Here is a 22,692-nt window from a genome sequence, read left to right on the forward strand (position 1 = left end):
ACCTTCTCTTTCATGGTGACAAGCAAGGTAGGCTAATTCCAGCAGTTAACAAGAATATCAGAGGAACAGTGGGGGGTGGGGTGGGAGGGAGAAATACCATGGGGAAATAGTTTTACTTTGTGTAATGACTCATCCATTCCCAGTCTCTATTCAAGCCTAAGTTAATTGTATCCAGTTTGCAAATTAATTTCAATTCAGCAGTCTCTCGTTGGAGTCTGTTTTTGAAGCTTTTTTGTTGAAGTATAGCCACTCTTAGGTCTGTGATCGAGTGACCAGAGAGATTGAAGTGTTCTCCAACTGGTTTTTGAATGTTATAATTCTTGACGTCTGATTTGTGTCCATTCATTCTTTTACGTAGAGACTGTCCAGTTTGGCCAATGTACATGGCAGAGGGGCATTGCTGGCACATGATGGCATATATCACATTGGTAGATGCGCAGGTGAACGAGCCTCTGATAGTATGGCTGATGTGATTAGGCCCTATGATGGTATCCCCTGAATAGATATGTGGACAGAGTTGGCAACGGGCTTTGTTGCAAGTTCTACCAAACTAACTCTAAAATAGTATTGAATCAGTTAAAATTGAACCAGCAGAGGAGTCAAGACGTGATGTAGACCTACTACAATCACAATTATACCGAAAGCGGTATTGAAAAGTTGGCAGCAGCTATTTGTGAATACACTTTTATACAAGCATTCAAGGAGCATGAGCCTGTACTGGGACCATCAAAATTATTCACTATATTCAGACCTTGTATGACTTTTGGACAAATCAGTGAACATCCCTGCACTTGAACTTCAACATCTGCGGAACCAAGACAATGTCACGTAATCACCACGCTGTTACCAGTTAAAGACTAATACAGCAGCTCAATCTTCATTCCAGTGTCCATGGACCATGCGTCCTATTCTCTTAAATACTCCAGGAGAAATACCACTAAAGCAAATTTGCAGGTTTATATCCTAGATCTTGTATACATGAACTTTGTATACCTATGGTGCAGAATGAATATTAATTTTAATCAAGACAAGCTGACATATATGATGTTTCAGCTTTTTCTAGCAGCTGGTGCAATTCATAGGTTCCAGTGCCAGAAGGGACCATTGTGATCATCCACTTTGACCTCCTGTATAACATAGGCCATAGACCTTCCCCAAAATGATAGCTAGAGCATTTCTTTTAGAAAAAGATCCAATCTTGATTTTAAGAATTGTCAGTGAGAATCCACCACAACACTTGCTAAGTTGCTCCAATGGTTAATTACTCTCACCATTAAATATTTACACCTTATTTCCAGTCTGAATTTGTTTAGCTTCAATTTCCAAGCACTAGATTGTGTTATACCTTTTTCTGTTAGACTGACGAGCCTATTATTAAATACTTGTTCTCCATGTAGGTACATATAAACTGTAATCAAGTCACCCCTTAACCTTCTCTTTGTTAAGCTAAATCAATTGACCTCCTTGAGTCTATCACTAAAAGTCATGTTTTCTAATCCTTTAATCATTCTCATGACTCTTCTCTGAACCCTCTCCAATAACTCAACACCTTTCTTGAATTGTGGATACCAGAACTGGATACAATATTCCAGCAGCAGTCGCACAGTGCCTAATAACAAGGTAAAATAACCTCTCTACTCCTACTCTAGGTTCCCAGTTTTTGCATTAGCCCTTTCTCCACAGCATCGCACTCAGAGCAATGAAGAACACCCAACCAACAAAATTATCAATGGAATACCGTAAAATAAAGAAAACATTCTTTTTGAGCACACTAATGTCTTCAAGAACAAGTCAAATAACAGAAGCAAAAATAGAGTAAATAATTCTCTTGTGCATTCATATCATTGCTTCTAGAAAAACATTAAGAGAAGAAAATCCATCCGCACCTTGAATTTCATCAAGAATTCACATCAGTGTTTATTTATGTATCAACACACAAGACTGTTTTACAATGTTAAAATTATACGCAGTAAGGTAATATATATATAGTATTACTTTTTCATCTCATTCCAAGCAGAATAATTCAAAGTAACTTGTCTTTTACTAATGACAGGTTTCAGAGTAGCAGCCGTGTTAGTCTGTATTCACAAAAAGAAAAGGAGGACTTGTGGCACCTTAGAGACTAACAAATTTATTAGAGCATAAGCTTTTGTGAGCTACAGCTCACTTCATCGGATGCATTTGATGAAGTGAGCTGTAGCTCATGAAAGCTTATGCTCTAATAAATTTGTTAGTCTCTAAGGTGCCACAAGTACTCCTTTTCTTTTTGTCTTTTACTGTAAGTATTGAGATTATTTAACTATTTAAAAATCTGGGAAAAAACGTTATCTGATGTTTTAACGTTATAAACGGGTCAAAAGATTTTTTTTTTAAAACAAAACAACAAATGGCAAGTATTCAGCAAATATAAAAAACAACCTTTTCTTGAACTGAAATTAAAAGACTATAGTGTTTGGGAAAAATAATAAAATGAACAAAACATTTGATTTTGGAGACTAGCTGTTATAAAAACAAACTAACTTTTAAAATAAAGGTTTTAAGATGTGCATTCTCCACAACAATCACAAAGGAACTATTTAACTATCAATTCTGTTAAAAGGATATAAAGTATTATTTTCAGGCTACTAGAAAAGTTAAATCTGAGTTTTGCAAATGCAGCTTCAATTTGTATGTGCATCTGTTGAAATTTTTGTGTGAAGAAGCATTGGCATCTGGCATAGAGTGTCTGTATATTTATGCGTACACCCAAACTATGCCACATTTACTCCCATGTGTTTTAAAGCAAAAACAAGATTTAAATCTTAAACTTACCCGGTGACAAACTTCTGTTTTAATTTCTTTAAGAGCACGTTCAGAGAACACACAGCCACAATTCCGCAAAAAACAAAAGCTTGGGGAAAAAATAAAACCAGAGTAATTTGATTCTAACATTTTAGAAAATTTAGTTTACCATTACAGACATTTTATATATATGTAGTAAATAAATTAAATCAACACTTCAGATTGCAGCAAGTAATTTACCTGTTAGCTTTTTGTACACCTCCCTGTGGCTAATCAAGAGAAACACAAGTATGACATAGCTAATTTGCATTAATGATATTGAGACTCATTATAATTACTAACTAAACAAACAAAAATCAAGCATTCTGAATTATGCTATGTACTTTGTTAATTTATTCTGACTAGTCTAATTTGGTTTATTTTTATACTATTTCAGTGAATACTAAAGTTTACTACTATCTCTCAAAAATTTATGAATTCTTAGAAGGCCTCAGTATACTTTGCTAACGATCCATGTCGGTTCCCCAGATCCTCTGAAGTATCCAAGCACTAATCAAATTCTGGTATTTGTAGGATGAGCACTTTGAGTGATGGAAACTCTCCACCATGACTTTTCCTGTTGTGGCTGCTGCAAAGATCATATTCCTAGCCCATCGCTTTCCCAATCCGTGTCGTCCCTTCCTTTGCACACCTCCACTGGCTCCACTTGCTCTATCACATCAAACATAAGCTGCTTGTATTCGCTTTCAAGGCCCCTCACAGTCTATCCCCATTTTATTGTCTCTCATTCGCTAATGAGCCATCAACTGGCCCACCAGCCTCCTTCGCCTATTTGTTAAATTTTCAAACAAATTTCTTTATATATTTTTCATAGACTTCCCTTCACACTTGTGAGGTGCCCCCTGTAAACATGCAATAAGCTATCTCATTATCTATCTTCAAAACCTCTCTCAAGCATTTAGGAAAAATGTGGACAAACTGGAAAGAGTCCACAGGAGAGCAACAAAAATGATAAAAGGTTTAGAAAACCTGACTTATGAGAAAAGGTTAAAAAAAAAAAACCTGGGCATGTTTAGTCTTGAACAAAGACAACTGAGGGGGGAAGATGATAGTCTTCCAATATTTTAAGGACTGTATACAGAAAGAATTGTGATTAATAGTCCTCTATGAAAGTTTGATAAGAAATATCAGGCTTAATCTGCACCAAGGGAGCTTTAGGTTAGATATTAAGAAAAACTTTCTAACTATAAGGGTAGTTAAAGCTCTAGAACAGGCTTCCAAGGGAGGTCATGGAGTGCCCATCACTGGAAGCTTTTAAAAACAATTGGACAAACAATTATCAGAGATGGTCTAGGTTTATTTGGTCCTGCCACAGTGCAAGGGGCTGGACTTGATGACTTCCCAAAGTCCCTTCCAGCCCTACATTTCTATGATTCTAAGATTCTATATGTCTCTGTGACACGGTGCTAAGCAGAAAACTGCTTAGCCAACCCTCTGTCACTCCAGCTCCAATTAAGGGAAGTGAATTGAAGGTGGGTAGATCACCTGGACCTGATTGGGGAAGCCTGAACAACTGCTGCCTCATCAGGCTGGGGCTGGATAAAAGCCTCAGGGGAAGGAAGCAGGGAGGGGGGAACTGGAAAGAGAAAAGCAGAGCAGAGCGAGATAACTTGCCTGCCCCCCCCTGCTGATGGACTGCAAGAAGAGGACTACTTGTATGATGGACAGGTGCAGAAAGCACAGCCTGTAAATAAAAGCATCATCAGGTGGGCACTACATCTAAAGGTTTCTGTGTGACTTTCTCAGCCTAGTAAGAGCCAGGAGGTCCCTGCAGGGACTCTGCTACAGTCTGTCGGAGGGGGGTGTTAGATATACTTAATCCTCCCTCAGCACAGGAGGCCGCACTAGAGGACCTCCTGAGGTCCTTTCCAGCCCTGCATTTCTATGATGCTTACAACAAAAAGTTGGCAATAGTTAAGCTGTGGAGACCACTGTCTACCATGCTGACCAATATCATCTCATTGTTTCCTTGTACTCCCCAATCTGTATCATTTTATTGTCTCTTGACTTATAGATTGCAAGGTCCTTAGGGCAGGAATTGTCTTTTTTCGTTCTTGTAAGACTGTACAGCTCCTACCACAATGAGGCCCTGGTCCATTAGTAAGGCTCATAGGCACTACAGTAAACTTCAATAGTAAATAAATAATAATGTTGGGCTATTCTCAAATTAATTTTCAAATCAAATGTTTTGTGAAGTGGATTAAACATAACTGTCATTTTTTTAAAATATGAACCCAAGTAAAATGTAGAGTTTGGGTGAGGTTAGCTAAATTTACGATTCCTACCATAGTTCAGGCTTTCCAACGTTTGATATAAAATATTTTGAAATTAAGACAAACATAATTCTTACCTTTATACAGTCCAAAATAACCATGTGACTGTGCATAAATACATAACAATTTCTGCTACTTAAATGAGCAGTATTGCCAATGGGAGCTATATTCTTAACATTGTCTTTGTGGCATGAGTGCTGTTACACCTTAACTTTAGGAGATACTCAGAAAGGAAAAGAGAAAAAAGTGTATGATGGATCTGTTAATAATTCTGCGTATGGTTTTATATGCTTTAGGAAAGAATTTCCTTTTCAACAACCCGATATGGTGCATGCATGCATAAATAAAATACCAAAGCTTCAAAGTATCATTAAATAAGAGTCACCCCCTCCCCCATCCTGAAAGTCTTGCTGACATTAAAAGGAAAATGACAAAGCCTTCATGAACAGATAAATGAGCCATTAGGCATTCACCTGTCTGACTGTTACTGAATACAGTACAATTTTAAAATGGATTATTAGAATGAATGAGCATTAAAGAAGAGAATTTTTCTTGCCTGGGGTATTTATTTTGAGAGGCAGAATATTAGGTCATCAGCATTATAAAGAAAATGGGTAAGGAGATTTTGAACATAATTTGATAGACTTTCACTTCCTCTAATTTCACAGATCCGCTACTATTCCATTTCTCCAAAATATTGTGTTGCAACAGGACTCCCCCCTGGGGCTTACCCCGCACCACTGAAGTTAATAGGAGTTTTGCAGTGGGAGAGGGATTAGAGCCCCCTAATGGAGCTATGACAATTTACAGCTGCTCAGGATCTGTCCTCCCACTATTTTAACAGTTTTTAAAATATTAATTTGCACACTTCTAAGTAAAGTCCAGTTAGTTACATGTACAATACTAACCGATGTCTTCCATTCATTTCCAAGCCCACCACAGGGCAAATAAAGCGTGCACACTGGATGTCATCATATTTATCACCTTTTGTGTTCCCTTTATCACCTTTCCAAGCTGGATTATCTGCAAGGTTCAGCTCTGTTACATTCTGAAAGAGATAAATGTAAGTTTTTAAGTTGTGTTCTAATGATGCTTGAGACATGTTGAAGTGGTGGTGTTCCTGAAGATACATTTTCCTTTATGGCTTATTATATGAAGAAATGATAAAATTCAGCAAAGACAAGTGTAAAGAACTACAGTTAGAAAGGAAAAATCAAATGCACAACTACAAAAGGGAGACTAATTGGCGAGGGTGTAGTACTGCTGAAAAGAATCTGGGGGTTATAGTGGAGCACAAACTGAGTGAGTCAACAATGTGATGCAGTTGCATAAAAGGCTAACATTCCAAGGTATTTTAACAGGTGTGTCATCTGCAAGACACAGGAGGTAACTATCCCACTCTACTCAGCACTGGTGAGGCCGCAACTGAAATACTATGTCCAATTCTAGGCACCACACTTTAGGAAAGATATGGACAAACTGAAGAGAGTCCAGAGGAGAGCAACAAAAATGAAAAGGTTAAGAAAATCTGGTATGAGGAAAAATTAAAAAAAACTGGGCATGTTTAGTCTTGAGAAAAGATAACTGAGGGGGGGGACCTGATAACAGTTTTTCAATATGTTATGGCTATATATAAAGAGAACTGTGATCAATAGTTCTCCATGCCCACTGAAGGTGGGGCAAGAAATAATGGGCTTAATCAGTAGAAAGGGAGATTTAAATTAGATATTAGAAAAATCTTTCTAACTATAAGGGTAGTTAAATCCTGGAACAGGCTTCCCAGGTAGGTTGTGGAATACCCATCACTGGAAATTAAGAACAGGTTGGACAAAACACCTGTCAGGGATGGTCCAGGTTCACCTGGTTTTGCCTCAGCACAGGGCCCTGGACTTCGATTCACAAGGTCCCTTGCAGCCCTTCATTTCTATGATTCTATTTTATATTGGAGCTTCCAATAACATTTATAATGACAATGACATTTTAGGGTCACAGACACTATACCAAGTTTTTATAAGTTCAGCCAGACAGCAGCTCTGAAATTTTACACCTGCAAAACTTTTGTGATATATCTGGCAGGTGAGACTCAGAATTCTATTCCTGACTAACAGTGTTCTAACTGATAATTCTGCAGTACAGTATAAAGATTTAAAAATAAACTATTTACAAATTGGACATATTGGCTCAATATCAACTAGCCTCTTTCCCAGTTTAGCCTCTGTCTCTCTTTACTCCACTGTTTAAAAGGTGATAATAATACCTATGTTACAGGAGTAGTATGGGATTGGTTATTTAATAGTGACATGCAAGATACCATGAATAAGGCTATGTTTTAGTCATGGGTATTTTTAGTAAAAGTCACACGCAGTAACCAAAAATTCATGGCCAAAGACCTATCCATGACTTTTACTAAAAATACCCATGACTACAACTTGTGGGCCATCCTCCCCCAGGCAGACCCCCATGATGTAGGTGGGGGGTGGGAGGCAGCGGCATGCAGCCCAGGATCCCTGCTGGTGCTGGGGTGGCAGCAGGCGGCCCAGGATCCCTGCTGGTCGGGGGGGGGGGGTGAATTTTGGCAGGACCGGCAGGCTCCCTACCTGGCTCTGCGTCTCTCCCCCCAGCAGCAGCAGCAGAGTTTGGGTGTGGGAGGGAGAAGGGGGTTGGGGCATGGGATGGGGTGAGGTGGGCTCTGGGTGGTGCTTACCTGGGGGGCTCCCCTGAAGCAGCGACATCATCCTCACTCAGCTGATAGGCAGACGCATGGCCAGGCAGCTCTGTGACAATCTCGCAGCCTTAATCATGAGCTATTCACAGAGCAAAGGGTGACCCAACTACAGCTCTCAATTCTATGAGGTGACATGGGCAACTCATGTTTAAAGCAGAAGTGCAGCTTGTGAAGACAACACAGTACAGCATGCAATACTCCACTTCAGGGCAGGAAGAATGCCCGTTTGAATCAAGATGGAGTTTGGCAAACTGGGTGTAGTAGTTTCCACAGGTTGCATCCGTATAGTATAGAAGAAAGTGACTGAAATCTGCTCCATTTTATACAGACTGGGTACAGACTTTGGCTGCCTAGCAATTTGAGAATGTGGCCATTAGTTAAAAGTATGCGTACCCATACCTCTGCCATACAATATATCATAAAGACAGATACCCTGCAATATAGCAGTAGCGTCTCTGATATTGTAAGCCAACACAGCTGCTACCAAAGTATCAAACTGCCTGGAAATGAGATGCTAAATTTACATGCTATAAGAATTTACAAAATTATTTGCTAAACTTTCCATTTTGAACTGGAAAAAGTGCTAGAACAGTACTTGAAAATTTAAGATCTTAAGTGGCTGCCTTTTAGAATCAGATTTAAATTTTGGCATCCACTTACCTTAATGCTCCTGATATAGGATGCAGCCTGCACAAGGGATTTATCAGATGACTTGTCCAGTAAAAATTCAATGATAGCATCTTTGTTATACAGCCTACAACATAAAATTTGTAGTCAAAATTCTGTGACTTTCATAAACTACATTTATTAAAAAATTAGTATTTTTATCAAGAAAGCTAAAGAAAAACAATCATACCTTCCCAGCTCACAGGCTACAATTGGTCTCCTTAATTCTTCTTGACTCAGTGTGCAGTAGTACCACTGTGCCACTAATTCTGCATTTTTGTCAACCTGAAGGAAAAAAAACACATTGGTTTATCATTCATTTCAGATGGATTTTTCCCACTGGCAGATTTATCGTTCAAACCTTTACATTTGAATCCAGCACCCACACCCTACAAAATGACAAGCAACCATCCTCCTGGCTCAAATTCACCTGATAAAATGCTTTTTCAAAACCTTTCAGTGAAGATTCTGCACATTTGCTAGGTTAGTGTTAGGGGAAACAAGTGTTTTGCCTATATCTGACTTGGAGCACAATCCTGCTAACCCTTACTCATGTAAGTAGCTCCACTGATTTCAATGGGACACGTGACAAATGTGTAACTGCATGTGTTACCACTGCAGGATCAAAATATTAGATTATAAACTCAACCAGGAAGATGTGGGGGAGGGACAGCAGGGGGAGTGTCTTCTAGTGCTGTGGTTTTTCAACCTGTGGTCTGCAGACCGCTGGGAGTCTGAAGATTGTGTCTAAGGGGTCTGCGAAAAGTTACCATTATCACAGAACAGCAGTGTTTAACCTTGGATCCACAGACTGTCTAAGATTTCCAAAGGGGTCCATGCCTCCATTTGAAATTTTTAAGGGGTCTACAAATGAAAAAAAGTTGAAAACTACTGTTCTAGTGATTCTCATCCTTTCTGTTGGAGCCCCTTCCTTGGGGTGGATTGACAAAGTAAACAGCAGGTGAGTTCCATGCTGTGCAATAAGTAGCACTCTCTGCCCCTTTCAATGGCATGAAGTTTAGCTCCATTCCCATAACAAGCCATCACAAAAGAATGCCACGCTCGCTCAGTGTCAGATAAAGAACCACCTCCACCTGGAAAAACCCGCTGCAGCCTCACACTGCCCCCAGGTGTCTGCAGGGGGAAAGAAACTCCAGAGGGGTTTGCAATCGCCAGCTCTGAGACTCTGCGGCTATTTCCCTAAGAGTAACTAACAGGATTACAGCGGGGATCTCCAGCTGTTTTACCATAGAATATCAGGGTTGGAAGGGACCTCAGGAGGTCATCTAGTCCAACCCCCTGCTCAAAGCAGGGCCAATCCCCAACTAAATCATCCCAGCCAGGGCTTTGTCAAGCCTGACCTTAAAAACCTCTAAGGAAGGAGATTCAACCATCTCCTTAGGTAACCCATTCCAGTGCTTCACCACCCTCCTAGTGAAAAAGTTTTTCCTAATATCCAACCTAAACCTCCCCCACTGCAACTTGAGACCATTACTCCTTGTTCTGTCATCTGCTACCTCTGAGAACAGTCTAGATCCATCCTCTTTGGAACCCCCTTTCAGGTAGTTGAAAGCAGCTATCAAATCCCCCCTCATTCTTCTCTTCTGCAGACTAAATAATCCCAGTTCCCTCAGCCTCTCCTCAGAAGTCATGTGCTCCAGCCCCCTAATCATTTTCGTTGCCCTCTGCTAGACACTTTCCAATTTTTCCACATCCTTCTTGTAGCGTGGGGCCCAAAACTAGACACAGTACTCCATGAGGGCTCACCAATGTCGAATAGAGGGGAATGATCACGTCCCTCGATCTGCTGGCAATACTCCTACTTACAGCCCAAAATGCTGTTAGCCTTCTTGGCAACAAGGGCAGACTGTTGACTCATATCCAGCTTCTCATCCACTGTAACCCCTAGGTCCTTTTCTGCAGAACTGCTGCCTAGCCATTCGGTCCCTAGTCTATAGTGGTGCATGGGATTCTTCCATCCTAAGTGCAGGACTCTGCATTTGTCCTTGTTGAATCTCATCAGATTTCTTTTGGCCCAATCCTCTAATTTGTCTAGGTCCCTCTGTAGCCTATCCCTACCCTCCAGCGTATCTACCACTCCTCCCAGTTTAGTGTCATCTGCAAACATGCTGAGGGTGCAGCCCACGCCATCCTCCAGATCATTAATGAAGATATTGAACAAAACTGACCCCTGCTTGATACTGGCTGCCAACTAGACATGGAGCCATTGATCACTACCCGTTGAGCCCAACAATCTAGCCAGCTTTCTGTCCACCTTATAGTTCATTCATCCATCCAGCCCATTCTTCTTTAACTTGCTGGCAAGAATACTGTGGGAGACCATATCAAAAGCTTTGCTAAAGTCAAGGAATAACATGTCCACTGCTTTCCTCTCATCCACAGAACCAGTTATCTCATCATAGAAGGCAATTAGGTTCGTCAGGCATGACTTGCCCTTGGTGAATCCATGCAGACTGTTCCTGATCACTTTCCTCTCCTCCAGGTGCTTCAGAATTGATTCCTTGAGGAGCTGCTCCATGATTTTTCCAGGGACTGTAGTGAGGCTGACTGGCCTGTAGTTCCTCGGCTCCTCCTTCTTCCCTTTTTTAATCCTGACCCTAACTCTTACACTGGGGGAGTCCCCTGGCTTCCTGTTCAAACCTCGACTGCAGCCCCAGCTCCCCCTCAGTGACTCCAATCCTCCCCCCGCCGACCAGGCCAGCCGCCCCCAGCCATGGCTCCCTGGAGCACACTCCTACCTTCTCGACCTTCCGAGGCCCTTTCACTAATTCGTGTCTCTTGGGGATGGTCCCCCCGTCGCAACCCATCGTTCCCCTCCAAGCTGCACTTCCGCGTCGACCCCTCTCCAACAACAAACGTGCTTCCGGCAGGATTAAGAGTGCTTCCGGCGCACGAGGATGACGCACCAGGGAATCTGGTTGCTAAGGTCCCCTAGCAACCAGTCACGCGAGGGGCGGGGGGAGGGGGGAGGTGAAGGCTCCGGGGTGGAGCTCTGTGGCCGCTCCTGCATGGGTTCCGTGGCTGGTGGGAGCGCCCGTCCTGCTCCCGCACCAGGGCCCTGGGAAACACGCACCGTATCACAGAGCCCAACAGGACCCCCACATGTCACCCCAAACCTGCACGCACAGGCACCGGGGGTTGGGCCCTGGCACATGGGAATGGCACTGACACGTGGGGATGAGTACTAACATACAGGTACACGGGGATGGGCACTAGGGTTGCCAAGCCTCCAGGATTGTCCTGGAGTCTCCAGGAATTAAAGATTAATCTTTAATTACAGATTGTGTCATGTGATGAAGCCTCCTGGAATACATCCAACCAAAATTGGCAACCCTAGTGGACACTGACAGATGGGGGTGAGCACTGACATATTGATGCACGAGATGGGCCCTGGGTCACGGGAATGGGCACTGACGTACAGGCACATGGGGATGGGCACACTAGGATGGCACAAACATATGGGGATGGGCACTGGCATGAAGGCACACAGGGACAACATGGGCGCCTTAGGGTTGCCACCTGCCCAAGATTTCCCAGGATCATCCCTTTTTTGAGGTAGCTGTCCTGGAAATCTGTAAGGTTCCTCAGTATACACTGCCAGCTGTCCAGTTTTTATGGGGGTCAGGATTGTCCTGGATGTCTTGGGTTTTTGTACCTCAGAGGTGGCAACCCTCGGGCGTATGGGGATGGACATTGGCATAGAGGCACACAAGGACAGCATGGGCACATAGGGGTGGGCACTTACATCTTGGCAAACTGAGATGGAACAGGTATAAGGACCAGACAGTAGCATGTCGGCACACAGGGACGGCACAGGCACAAAACACAGGGGACTGGGCACTGGCATGTAGGCACACAGGGATGGCATGGGCACATGGGGATGGACATTGGCATATTTGCACACACAGATAAAACACAAAGACAGGTCCTGGCACACAGGGACAAACACCTGGGCCTGGGGACATGAGAACAAGTAAACAGAATGGAGTCATGCACTGGCGGGCATGAATGAAAGATGTATGTAAATAAAATGAGCCCTTTTCTGAACCTTTTTCAGATTTCATTGGCCAGCCTCTGAGAACAGACTGCCTTTAGGGTCTCCCTTTTGTGGACCTTTGACCTTGATTTATGTGAGTGTGAATGCAAAGCAGCAATCGTGATGTCTCTCTCTCTCCCTATCTGTCTTTCTCACACACACTTCTCATGCACTTCATTTTACCTCCTCCATCTCCTTCACCTTCACAAAACAAAAAGGTCAAATTTTGCTGCCCTTACTCTGGCAAAATTCCCATTGACTTCAGTGGGAATTTTTCCAGCGTTAAGATTGCAGGATTGTGGTCCATTGTGATTCTCATGTATCTATCCAGTAAATTTCTAGATCCATTCAGACAATGTCCTTAGTGATGAGACTCTAAAAGGATGACAGTCATCATGTGGATACCCTCTCACTGAGAACTAGATTAAGACTAGGTTTCACATAGGCAACTGAAAGAGGCAGCAGAAAGGTTGAATTTAAACAAACAGCCTAGAAGTAAAAGGTACTATATCCTTCTACCAAATCCTGGGCCAGTCTCTTTAATAAACCATTTTCATTATATTAAGACCCTTGTGTTTTTTAGTTATTTACTCTTCTTGTACCTGAATGTGATGCTTGCAATACTGTTTATAGCACAATGAAATTTTCCTTTAAAACCCCACCAATGATTACTGTTGGATGTTGTGCGGTAAAATTACTTGCCCATTTTATATTTGAAAATCCCCACCTTAACATGTATCCTTTTCCACTCTTCCTTCGTTGATAAGAATAACAAATAGTAATAGTTATGTTGGTGTTTAGTTTCTTTCTAGAGAAAATACTACTGAAACTTCCATACCAAAGGGCCTACTTCTGCCCTGGATTTATACATGTATTATATTAGACTTCTTTGTGGTTGTTTCTTAGGCGCTCTTCAGCAAGCTATAGCTCAGAGTTACAAAACCTACTTAATTGATACCATCATTTAAACTGATTCAAAGCAGGCTTTGTTTGTTTGTTTTTATTTTTTGTTTTGGTAAGAAGGTTCTAAAATTAAAATGCTTTCAGAAAACACAGTTAGGAAAATATGGGGAAATGAACAAACAACTGGTTCAGATATTAGTCTGAACTGATAGGATCAATGATAGCCTCATCACAACTTGTTCCTGTTCTCACTCCCTTTTCTTGCATCAAATAACTGGAAAGAGATCCTAAACCAAGTACCCCATCTCCTGCTTGGCCCAATTAAGTCTGTAAGAGAGTTGTTAAGGACATAGGCACATCATTTTTGCAATGGTATATTATATTTTTATCAATATGTTATTTATTAATGTTTTTCGAACTACAAAAATTGTAAAACTCATTTAAAAGGGAAAACAGAAGAACAAAATTAAACATCAGAAGTGCAGAGAACAAATTTTTGCAGATATCAGGCCTGGCCAAAATATGTACAGTGTGGTCAAAATAAAGAATATTATTTTAAATATTTTTTTCTTTGCACTTCCATTGGAAATCTGTCTGAATGCAACTGTTTCAGCAATGCATTCTGTTGCGTGTTGGAACATTACACTGAGACTTAGCCAAATTTTCTTTACAAGCACAAATTGCACACAAATTTTTGCATCCACAAATGAATTGCGACTGCAAATGATGGCAAAACTAACTGCCTGCTTATCAGAAGCAAGTTATACCGATACAAGTTGTACCTACAAAAGGAAGACAAGACTTGAAAATTTAAGCCATATTTTAAAAAAAATAAATTAATTGGTAAAAAAAATACAAAACAACACACAAAAACCTATCTAGGTATTTATATGGCCTCCATCACTGTAATAGCTGAGCACCAGGAAGAGAGAGAAATCATACAAAAATCATTGGCTCAAATTCCTCAACTCTGCAGAAGTGTCCTCAAAATGAGTGCACATGTATCCTGCAAGAGCAGCATTACTGTGCACCCATATTCTGGCCAGCAGCAACCCAATAAACAGATTAATCCTGTCTTGACATTCACCCTAATTTTGCATGAACAACCTGCATGGATCTTATGTGTGTTTAGGGATCGTAAACATGCTGACCATGTTCCCTAAACTTTGAGGCCAATTCTGTAATGGTCCATTATAGCTTCTCCCATGGAAGACCTGTGAAGCAGTTGCTCCATGGGTTTAGATGAGAGCCAGTATGGGGAGTCCAGCTTTCTCTATGGTGCTGGGTATGGGTTTTCTGTGGCCTATATACACATCATCTGCCAGAATTTGTTCCATACTGTGCTCATAGCATTGTAATATGAAAGATCTGTAAATGACATTTTATTAAAAAATCTGTAGTTTAAAACAAATACGGTAAACAATACCCTGGAAAAGAGAGAATGACGATGTATCACAATTTATATCTTGGTCTGTTATCAGGAAAACCAGTAAAACACTTACATTTCCAAGTGAAAAAGAATAGAAAAATATATTTATCTGCTTTGTTTGGAAAGATAAGAAATCAGACAAATAATAAAATAAGTGTATAACAATGCTCTATGGAAATTTTTGCCAAGTCACTCCAATGATTGACTGGAAGGGTTGACTCAGCATTTTCCAGATAGTACTCTAAACTGTTGTGTGGAAAGTACAAATTCTATTCCTGGTCATAGTGGTTATTTCTACACAGTCCGTGCGAGTCAGCCTCCTAGTCTAGGATGATAGACTCGGGGTAGCTGGCTTTCACCAGCACTCTAAAAATAGGTGTATAAACAGTGGTTTGAAATTGCAGCTTGGGCTGGAGCTCAAGCTCTAAAGTCTAGGAGGGGTTGAGTTTCACAGTCTGAGCTCCAGACTAAGCTGTCACTTCAATGTGCTGTCTATACATCTGTTTTTAGAGCACCAGAACATGTCCCACTAACCCAAATCTGTCAACCTGGAGTGGAAGGATTGTTGCCGCAGCCTGTGTAGACCTTCCTTAGGGCCTTAGTACACCTTTCATTGCCCAACAGCAACCTCAACAGGGTATGGCTGATTTAAGACTGGCATTTGGGTTCTTTGTGGAGTCCTGTCTTCCTCAGCTCTCAGGATACCATAGTTGAGGGGTTAAAACCCAGAAATCGGGGGAGATCCTAAAGTTTTCACCAGGATTCTCTTCTAAGAATGGAAAGGCTTCTTCATTCCATCATTGCTCTAAACTGCCAAGTATATTTAGACAGCTCATCAGCTTGATTTTGAAGTTCCTGCATGGCACCTGTATTTGGATACTGCACTGCAGCATTTTTGGTGGCAACAGCCAAGTTCTTCAGCAGGCTACAAAACTGGCTGCTGCTGCACAGGATGTCATTCCGAATATCCTGTTCTTGAGTTTCCTGACAGAGAGAATCCACCAACTTTTGTCCCACCATAATTATCAGTTTGCTCTGTGCTATGAAGACTTCTGGCGGTTGATTATTGCTAAGACTGCTGGTAAATACACTAATGGCCTTGTGAAGGGCATCAAAATACAGTCTACAATTTTCTGAGAGAGTGATTTTCTTTGCCAATTCCAGGTTGCTCAGAATATTATGCTTTTTTGAAGGTGGGAAAACCTAAAAAAGGGAAAAGAAAACAAGAAAGACATTCAGTTTGGTAACACAGAGATTGTTTCCTTATCCACTTTATCCTGTATTCTCCTGTCGTTTCAATAAAATAAATTATTCTTCACGTCGCTGCAGCTGATTTGCCACAGCTCCAAAATTGTCATTGCCTGGAGACCTTTTGTAATTATAAAGCACTATTTCTAGCTTTGGTAGGCCATGAAATATCAGATCTTAAAATGATATGATCCTAATTGTAATCTAACTTTTTCCCACATACATACACTTCACTTACAACATGATTTTAGTAGCGGATGTCACAAGAACTGTTGGAGTTAAAAATCAATGCTTTAAAAAGGCTGAACTCTTGGAATTCTAGTTTTCAATGCTATAAAGCATTTAGGCCTGATTTTACAGGGTATTGGTTTCACAGGAGTTGTGGGTAATCAGAATTCTGAAAATCAAGGGTTTCATCTCTTATTGTGGCCGTTGAGATATTAGTTGTTCAGTCATACTCAAAATAAAGTGAAAAAGGCAAGAGAGTAAATAATGCTATGATTTAAAATTCCAGGCTCTCACGACATGAGGATTAGAAGCACTTCCCTAGACTAGTACAAATGTTTTCAGGACTTGTAAATCGTTCCAAGCACTGGTCCCTGACAAAAGATCAGTTAAAAAAAATTCCCTTCATAAACATTTATTTTTCCAGTCAAATTCTAGCTTTTTAAAATGTCATCAAGGTGTAGAAGCCATATATAACTTCAGGGACCAAAAGCCTTTACTAGCAACAATTTTTAAAATCAGAAATACCTTTGTTTTTAAATCTGCATTCTTCTTTGCCATCTCTTTTGCTGAAAGGGTTTTTTTCGCCTGTTCCAACCCAGGAGACTTCTGAAAAATGAAAACACTTGAAATGATTTATATATTGTTTCAACATACTATGTTGGGTTTTGTTTCATATAGCGGCATAAGAATTCCTTGTTCTAAAAATTACATGCAGCCAAAATGTTCCTACTGTATACAATGATACCTGCTGTTAGAAACGTAATGTGATCAGCTGTAATTTCTACTACAAAATTTAGGAGCTGATCCTGAAAGGAGTAGTAGCATCGAGCCCATTATCAATTAACTACTTCCAGCTAATGTCAGTATATGTTATGACAGAGCCATTTGCTGTCTGATACTTGTTCTTTGTACTCTGTTCCCAGAGTAACTTCCAATATTGTTTAAGTCTAGATATTATTTTCTGGCATTTGATTGAAATACTTTTTCTCTTTCTGAGTTTTATACTGCTGCCCATAGTATCTGAGTGCCTTCTGAGTAAAAGCAAGAGCTAGAGCAATGTTCCTAGTGAGCTTCTTGGAGTCTCTGGTATTTCTCCCTTTCTGGGAAAATTACTCAACTGACAAGCACCTGGAAAATTAATAAATAGGTCAGTTAATCTACAGTATGAGATTAAGTTGCTTAGACCATTTGGTTTATGTATTAACACCTTTTGTAAATTACCTCTAAACCGCAAAACATTTTCTAACAAATCACAAACAAGGAAGCTGACGTTTCCTGCATCTGAGTACCATAGTTGATGTGCACCGAAAACACAAAATTGTGCCATAACTATTAATGTAGAATATGCTGACACAAAACAAATAGCACCCTAAAGAAACACATTGTTTGAAACTGGGCTGAAATTTTAGCCCTAAGCATATCTGGGTGGTGAGGTTCAAGAACTGTTCTCTATTAATGGACAAGCCCCACTTCTCTAGTCCTTCTATATTTGACTGGCTGTCATGGTTGTGGCTGCTGTGACACTCATAGCCATAGGCCTCCCAAAAGCCTGGAGGTAGGCAATCAGGTTAGCAGGTGAAATTGAATATAAACCAAAGCGAGGTTTGTGATAAAGCAAAGTTAAAATAGAGCAAGTAAACTTACCTGCAAACAACATGAAGCAGAAAATTGGCAGCAAATCATGTTACACTGACCTGTAACTGAACATAATCACAGTCTTCAGTGACATTTTCTCTTGATTTCTCAGAAGAGACTTTGTTTTTGTTTGGTTTATCCAAAGTATTTCTTTGGAGTGAATTAAGTTCTATTCTTCTGGGTATTGGGATTGGCTTTGCCATTTTACGGTCTGTACCAATTTTTGGTGACTTGGTCTCTTGTTCCTTGCAATTCTTTTTGAAGAGAAGCTTTCCATTAGCTATGATGATAGATACAAATCTCTTGATATCATCTGGAATTGTGCGGGCTACCATAACAAACCGATCAAGATCATCTGGGTTATTCTGAGGTTTCTTAATGACCAGAACTTCCAGTGACCAGTTGCAGTTATTTAGTGCTTCCCTTGTTTCTACCAAGATCTGGAATGAGTCTGTAAGAATTTTCAGCTGTGTTGTAATTCTGGTTTGAAGGTTATTGTCAGTGATGCAAGAGGCATTCACCTTGATGGCTTGAGCAAAGTCCAAGAATTCTCCCAAAGATTCTTTTATGTGATCAATTGCTCTATGGATTTCCTCAAGGCTTGTCTCCAGGTGTTCCTGGAATCTCCACTTACTGCTTACAAAAATCATCAGACTTGCAACTGAACTGGATACACTGTGCTGCAGCTTGGTCAATGTCTCTATGGCTAAGTCAAGCTCCAATTTAATTTCTTTTGCAGGTTCTTCTGATGATGACATAGAAGAGGACTCAGCAGAAGTGCTTGATGATGTAGATAGGGTGCTGGTTCTACTGTCCACACTGGAAACGGATAATCTGTCTAGTTCTAATTTGGTATCTTTTGACAGCTGTGGAGGAATGTTGTAAGTATGATTTCCAAAACTACTGTTGTTTTTTTCAGTCCCTTTCCTGTGCTGTAAAACAGTAGACAGCACTTTTGGAATATCATAAACATTTTGTTCAGAGTTCTGTTGCTCAACCCTTGGAGTCAGAAAGCTTGGTGGAACACGATAGTTACCGTTTTGCTGCAAAAGTAGCATGTTACGTGAGGATGGTACATTATAACGAGGAATATCAGGAAAGGTTAATTTTCTCTGGGTTGGTGGGACATCATACATTTGTGGATTCCCTGATTGGCTTTTGATATTTGTTGGTGGAATATTTTGCAAACTAGAACCATATCTGGCTGGTGGTATGTCGTAGAGCACCTGCTTTTCCAGGGAATGATCGAAAGGATCTTTTTTTAAACCCATTTTTTCAGGTGATACTGGAATATCATAAGTCCATTCTGACTTCTGAGGATTTGGCAAGGTATTATAATGACCCAAACATTTTATTTGAGATAAACTTTGTAGTGAAATGTCATGGTCTCTTGCAGTTGTGGGCGGGACATCATACACCTGGAAAGTAGTACACAAGGTTTACAAGCGGCATTTAGAAATATAAGGTCAGATCCAGAGGCATAGGTCAATGAAATCAACGGAGCTATGCCGATTTACACCAGCTGTGGCTCTGGGACATAGTTCTAATTCTGCTCCCTCTCTGAAATGCACGATCACATTGCAAATAGGAAATATCTAATATTTTGACCAAGTATATTTTTGTCACATCCACAGATGATCAAACTGTAAGGTAATGTCGATCAAGGACAGTTTTATATAGTGCAGCGAACAAGATTTCATGAGCCTCTTAACTAGCAGAACTGATTCCAACCTCTTTAATTTCCAGTAGTCATACACACATATGCACACCTGCAAATTAAAAAAAAAATGCACAACTGACCACACTAAAATAATTGCACTGTGTTTACATTTCAAAGGCTTCCTGAGGTGCATACTGATCTTATTCAGTGGCATACAATAGCTGCTTGTATACATCTGACCTCTACAGCTTGCAAAATGGTGACTGATTCTGGTGCAATAAGGCCAGGAGTAAGAATAATATACACTTTGGGCCAGATGGTGCTTTGCTGCTTCACAAGGGTGGTGGGGAGGGAGTTCAAGATGCAACAGGAGTGTGCAGTTGCTGGGCACAATTGCAGAGCTTGTGATTTGCCAAGGTTTCCAGGGATGCAAGACACCCTCAAAAGTGGCAAGGAAGAGGTGGGTCCCTGACTTTCCCCCCTTCATTGGTCCATGTAGCTGGCCAGATATACAAGGCGTGGGCAAGCTGCACCTCTAATGGTTCCCCTGAACAATGGGATGCTCACTGAGGCACAAGCCCTCCCTGAGTTTAAACTGGGGTGTGGTGCTTCATACTACCCCCAAAGCAGGCCAATGTCCATACATCACGACTGATCCTACAGTTTTCACTTTTCACCGAAGGATCTCAAAATGCTTTACAAATACTGGTGAAGTCTCACCACATCCCCATGAGGTGTAGGTATTATGTATTTAAAATTGTAAGTTCTTTGGGACCTGGATCTCATTATCTATTTGGCTCTCCTGTAAAGCTCCCAGCACACTTTTTGGCATGAGACAATTATTATTATTAATAATATAATTCCTATTTTTAAGTGGATACATTGTGATATGCATAGATTAGGTGTCTTGCCCAAGGTTGTGCAGTGAGTCATTGGCAGAGCTGGATACAGTCATGTCGACTAGCTGTAACCACTAGACCACACTCTTATCTTACAATACAATGCAAGTTATTTGATTCTGTTTCAAGGTTACAAATATGCAGATATTCAAGAATATAAGAATCTGACATCACTTTTACTTACCAAATAGTTTCTTGAGTCACCTTTTTTGGTGACAATGTCACTTTAAATACAGTAAGCAAACAAATACAATGATAGTTCCATCTTCAGCAGGTATCCAGTATAACTAGTCTCATTTCTTACTTTAAACTTACTTAATATTAAAAGTAAGAAATCCACCAAATGTGATCTAGTTTAAATTACTATAAAATGGATGCACAACTGGCTGAAAAAACACACTAAAAGAATAGTTATCAATAGTTCACTGTAAAACAGGGAGGACATATCTGTTGGGGTTCTGTGGGAGTCTGTTTTGGGTCAAGTACTATTCAACATTTTAATTATGACTTGGATAATGGAGGTTTCAGAGTAGCAGCCGTGTTAGTCTGTATCCGCAAAAAGACAAGGAGTACTTGTGGAAATTTAGAGACTATCAAATAACTATTTGAGCATAAGCTTTCATGAGCTACAGCTCAGTGGAGAATATACTTATAAAATTTCTGGATTACATCAAGACAGGAGGTGTTGCAAGTACTTTGGAAGACAGGTTTAGAATTCAAAATGACCTTGACAAATCAGAGAATTGATCTGAAATCTATAAGATTAAATTAAATACAAGAAAATGCAAAGTGCACTTAAGAAAAAAAAAGCACAAATAAAAAATGGGAAATATAAAAACGGCTAGGTAATACTACTGTAGAGAAGGCTTTGGGGAGAGGGTTATAGTGAATCACAAATTGAATGTGAGTCAGCAATGTAATGGAGGTGCAAAAAAAGGCTAATACTCTAGGGTATATTAAAGGAGCATTGTATGTAAGACTTGGGAGGTAATTGTCATGCTCTACTCTACTGGAGTATTGTGTCCAGTTTGGGGCACCAGACATTAAGAAAGATGTGGACAAAATGGAGAAAGTCCAGAGGAGAGAAACAAAAATGATAAAATGTTTAGAAAACCTGATCTACGGCGAAAAGTTAAAAAAATTGGTATGTTTAGACTTGAGGGGAAAAAGACCAAGGGGGGCTATGTTAAGGGCTGTTATAAAGAGGACCGTGATCAACTGTTCTCCATGTCCTCAAAAGGTAGGAAAAGAAATAATGGGCTTACTCTGTAGCAAGGGAGATTTAGGTTAGATATTAGAAAAACTTTTCAACTATAAGGACAGTTAAGTTCTGGGTTAGGTTACCAAGGGAGTTTGTGGAATCCCCATCACTGGAGTTTTTTAAGAACAGGTTAGACAAACACCTGTCAGGGATCATCTTGAACAGGTGCACTTGGCCCTGTCTCAGCACAGGGGAAGGGACTAGATACCCCTCAAGGTCCCTTCCAGTCCTACATTTCTATGGTTCTATGATATTAAAGAAATGTAACATTGACGTAGTGCTGTTTTTATGTTTATTCTTCTTGGCAGATTGATGGCACTTAACTATTGTCTTGGTGCTCCACCTCACATCAGAGGCATGTACAGCATATTAGTATAACCAAACACTCTTTCATGTGTTCTGCTGTATGAGTGTGACAGTATTAATGAGAGACTATTCTCTGCCATTCAGTGAGTAACACTTACACTGCCCACTGGAGAGTCTTGCTGGACATGGATTTTTGCCTTTTCTGGGCTGGATGGGATGTCATAAAGCTGTTGCTGCTCTTCCTGGATATATTCTTTGAAGAGGATCGGCATAGAGCCCTTTCTGGCTGTGGGTGGAGTGGCACACCTCTAATAAAATACAAAAATAAGGTTGACTTAAATACTGTTTATCACAGCACCAACTTGAAGACTTAGGGTGATAACTGCCTTGCGTTCATGCAGGTATTCTCTGTGTGTACTCAGAGCAGGATACAGTTCTTAGAATCTACAGGACAGTTGAATAAAATCATAATTCTGTAGGGAGGGGAGATGGACACTAGGTGGCGCAGTAGGATGTTACACTTAATTTTTGAAGATTTGGCTCCAGATATATTATTTTAAA

At 40.5% G+C, this 22,692-nt stretch overlaps 2 protein-coding genes across 11 annotated transcripts in view; both read right to left on the reverse strand.

The window, feature by feature from the left end:
• The window catches only part of RTF2 (replication termination factor 2), a 56,652-nt gene extending 45,215 nt beyond the window's left edge, over positions 1-11,437 (reverse strand). For 3 of the 5 annotated variants that reach the window (XM_043495471.1, XM_043495470.1, XM_043495469.1), the window contains exons 1-5: positions 11,265-11,418; positions 8,696-8,790; positions 8,500-8,593; positions 6,023-6,162; positions 2,812-2,890 (exon numbers count right to left, since the gene is read on the reverse strand). In XM_043495471.1, the coding sequence (XP_043351406.1) occupies positions 2,812-2,890; positions 6,023-6,162; positions 8,500-8,593; positions 8,696-8,790; positions 11,265-11,333 (477 nt within the window). In that variant the 5' untranslated portion in view covers positions 11,334-11,418. Of the gene's footprint in view, positions 1-2,811; positions 2,891-6,022; positions 6,163-8,499; positions 8,594-8,695; positions 8,791-11,264 lie in introns of all 5 variants that reach the window. The other 2 variants (XM_038369423.2, XM_038369421.2) reach the window with 2 other exon arrangements.
• Positions 11,438-13,847: 2,410 nt separating this feature from the next.
• Positions 13,848-22,692, reverse strand: part of CASS4 (Cas scaffold protein family member 4) — a 30,426-nt gene continuing 21,581 nt past the window's right edge. For 4 of the 6 annotated variants that reach the window (XM_038370483.2, XM_038370484.2, XM_043495474.1 and 1 more), the window contains exons 4-7: positions 22,290-22,439; positions 18,065-19,423; positions 16,896-16,976; positions 13,848-16,097 (exon numbers count right to left, since the gene is read on the reverse strand). In XM_038370483.2, coding sequence (XP_038226411.1) covers positions 15,684-16,097; positions 16,896-16,976; positions 18,065-19,423; positions 22,290-22,439 — 2,004 coding nt within the window. In that variant the 3' untranslated portion in view covers positions 13,848-15,683. The remainder of the gene's footprint in view (positions 16,098-16,895; positions 16,977-18,064; positions 19,424-22,289; positions 22,440-22,692) is intronic. The other 2 variants (XM_043495472.1, XM_043495473.1) reach the window with 1 other exon arrangement.

Source organism: Dermochelys coriacea, chromosome 13 (genome assembly GCF_009764565.3).
Source record: "Dermochelys coriacea isolate rDerCor1 chromosome 13, rDerCor1.pri.v4, whole genome shotgun sequence".
NCBI classification, from domain to species: Eukaryota; Metazoa; Chordata; order Testudines; family Dermochelyidae; genus Dermochelys; species Dermochelys coriacea.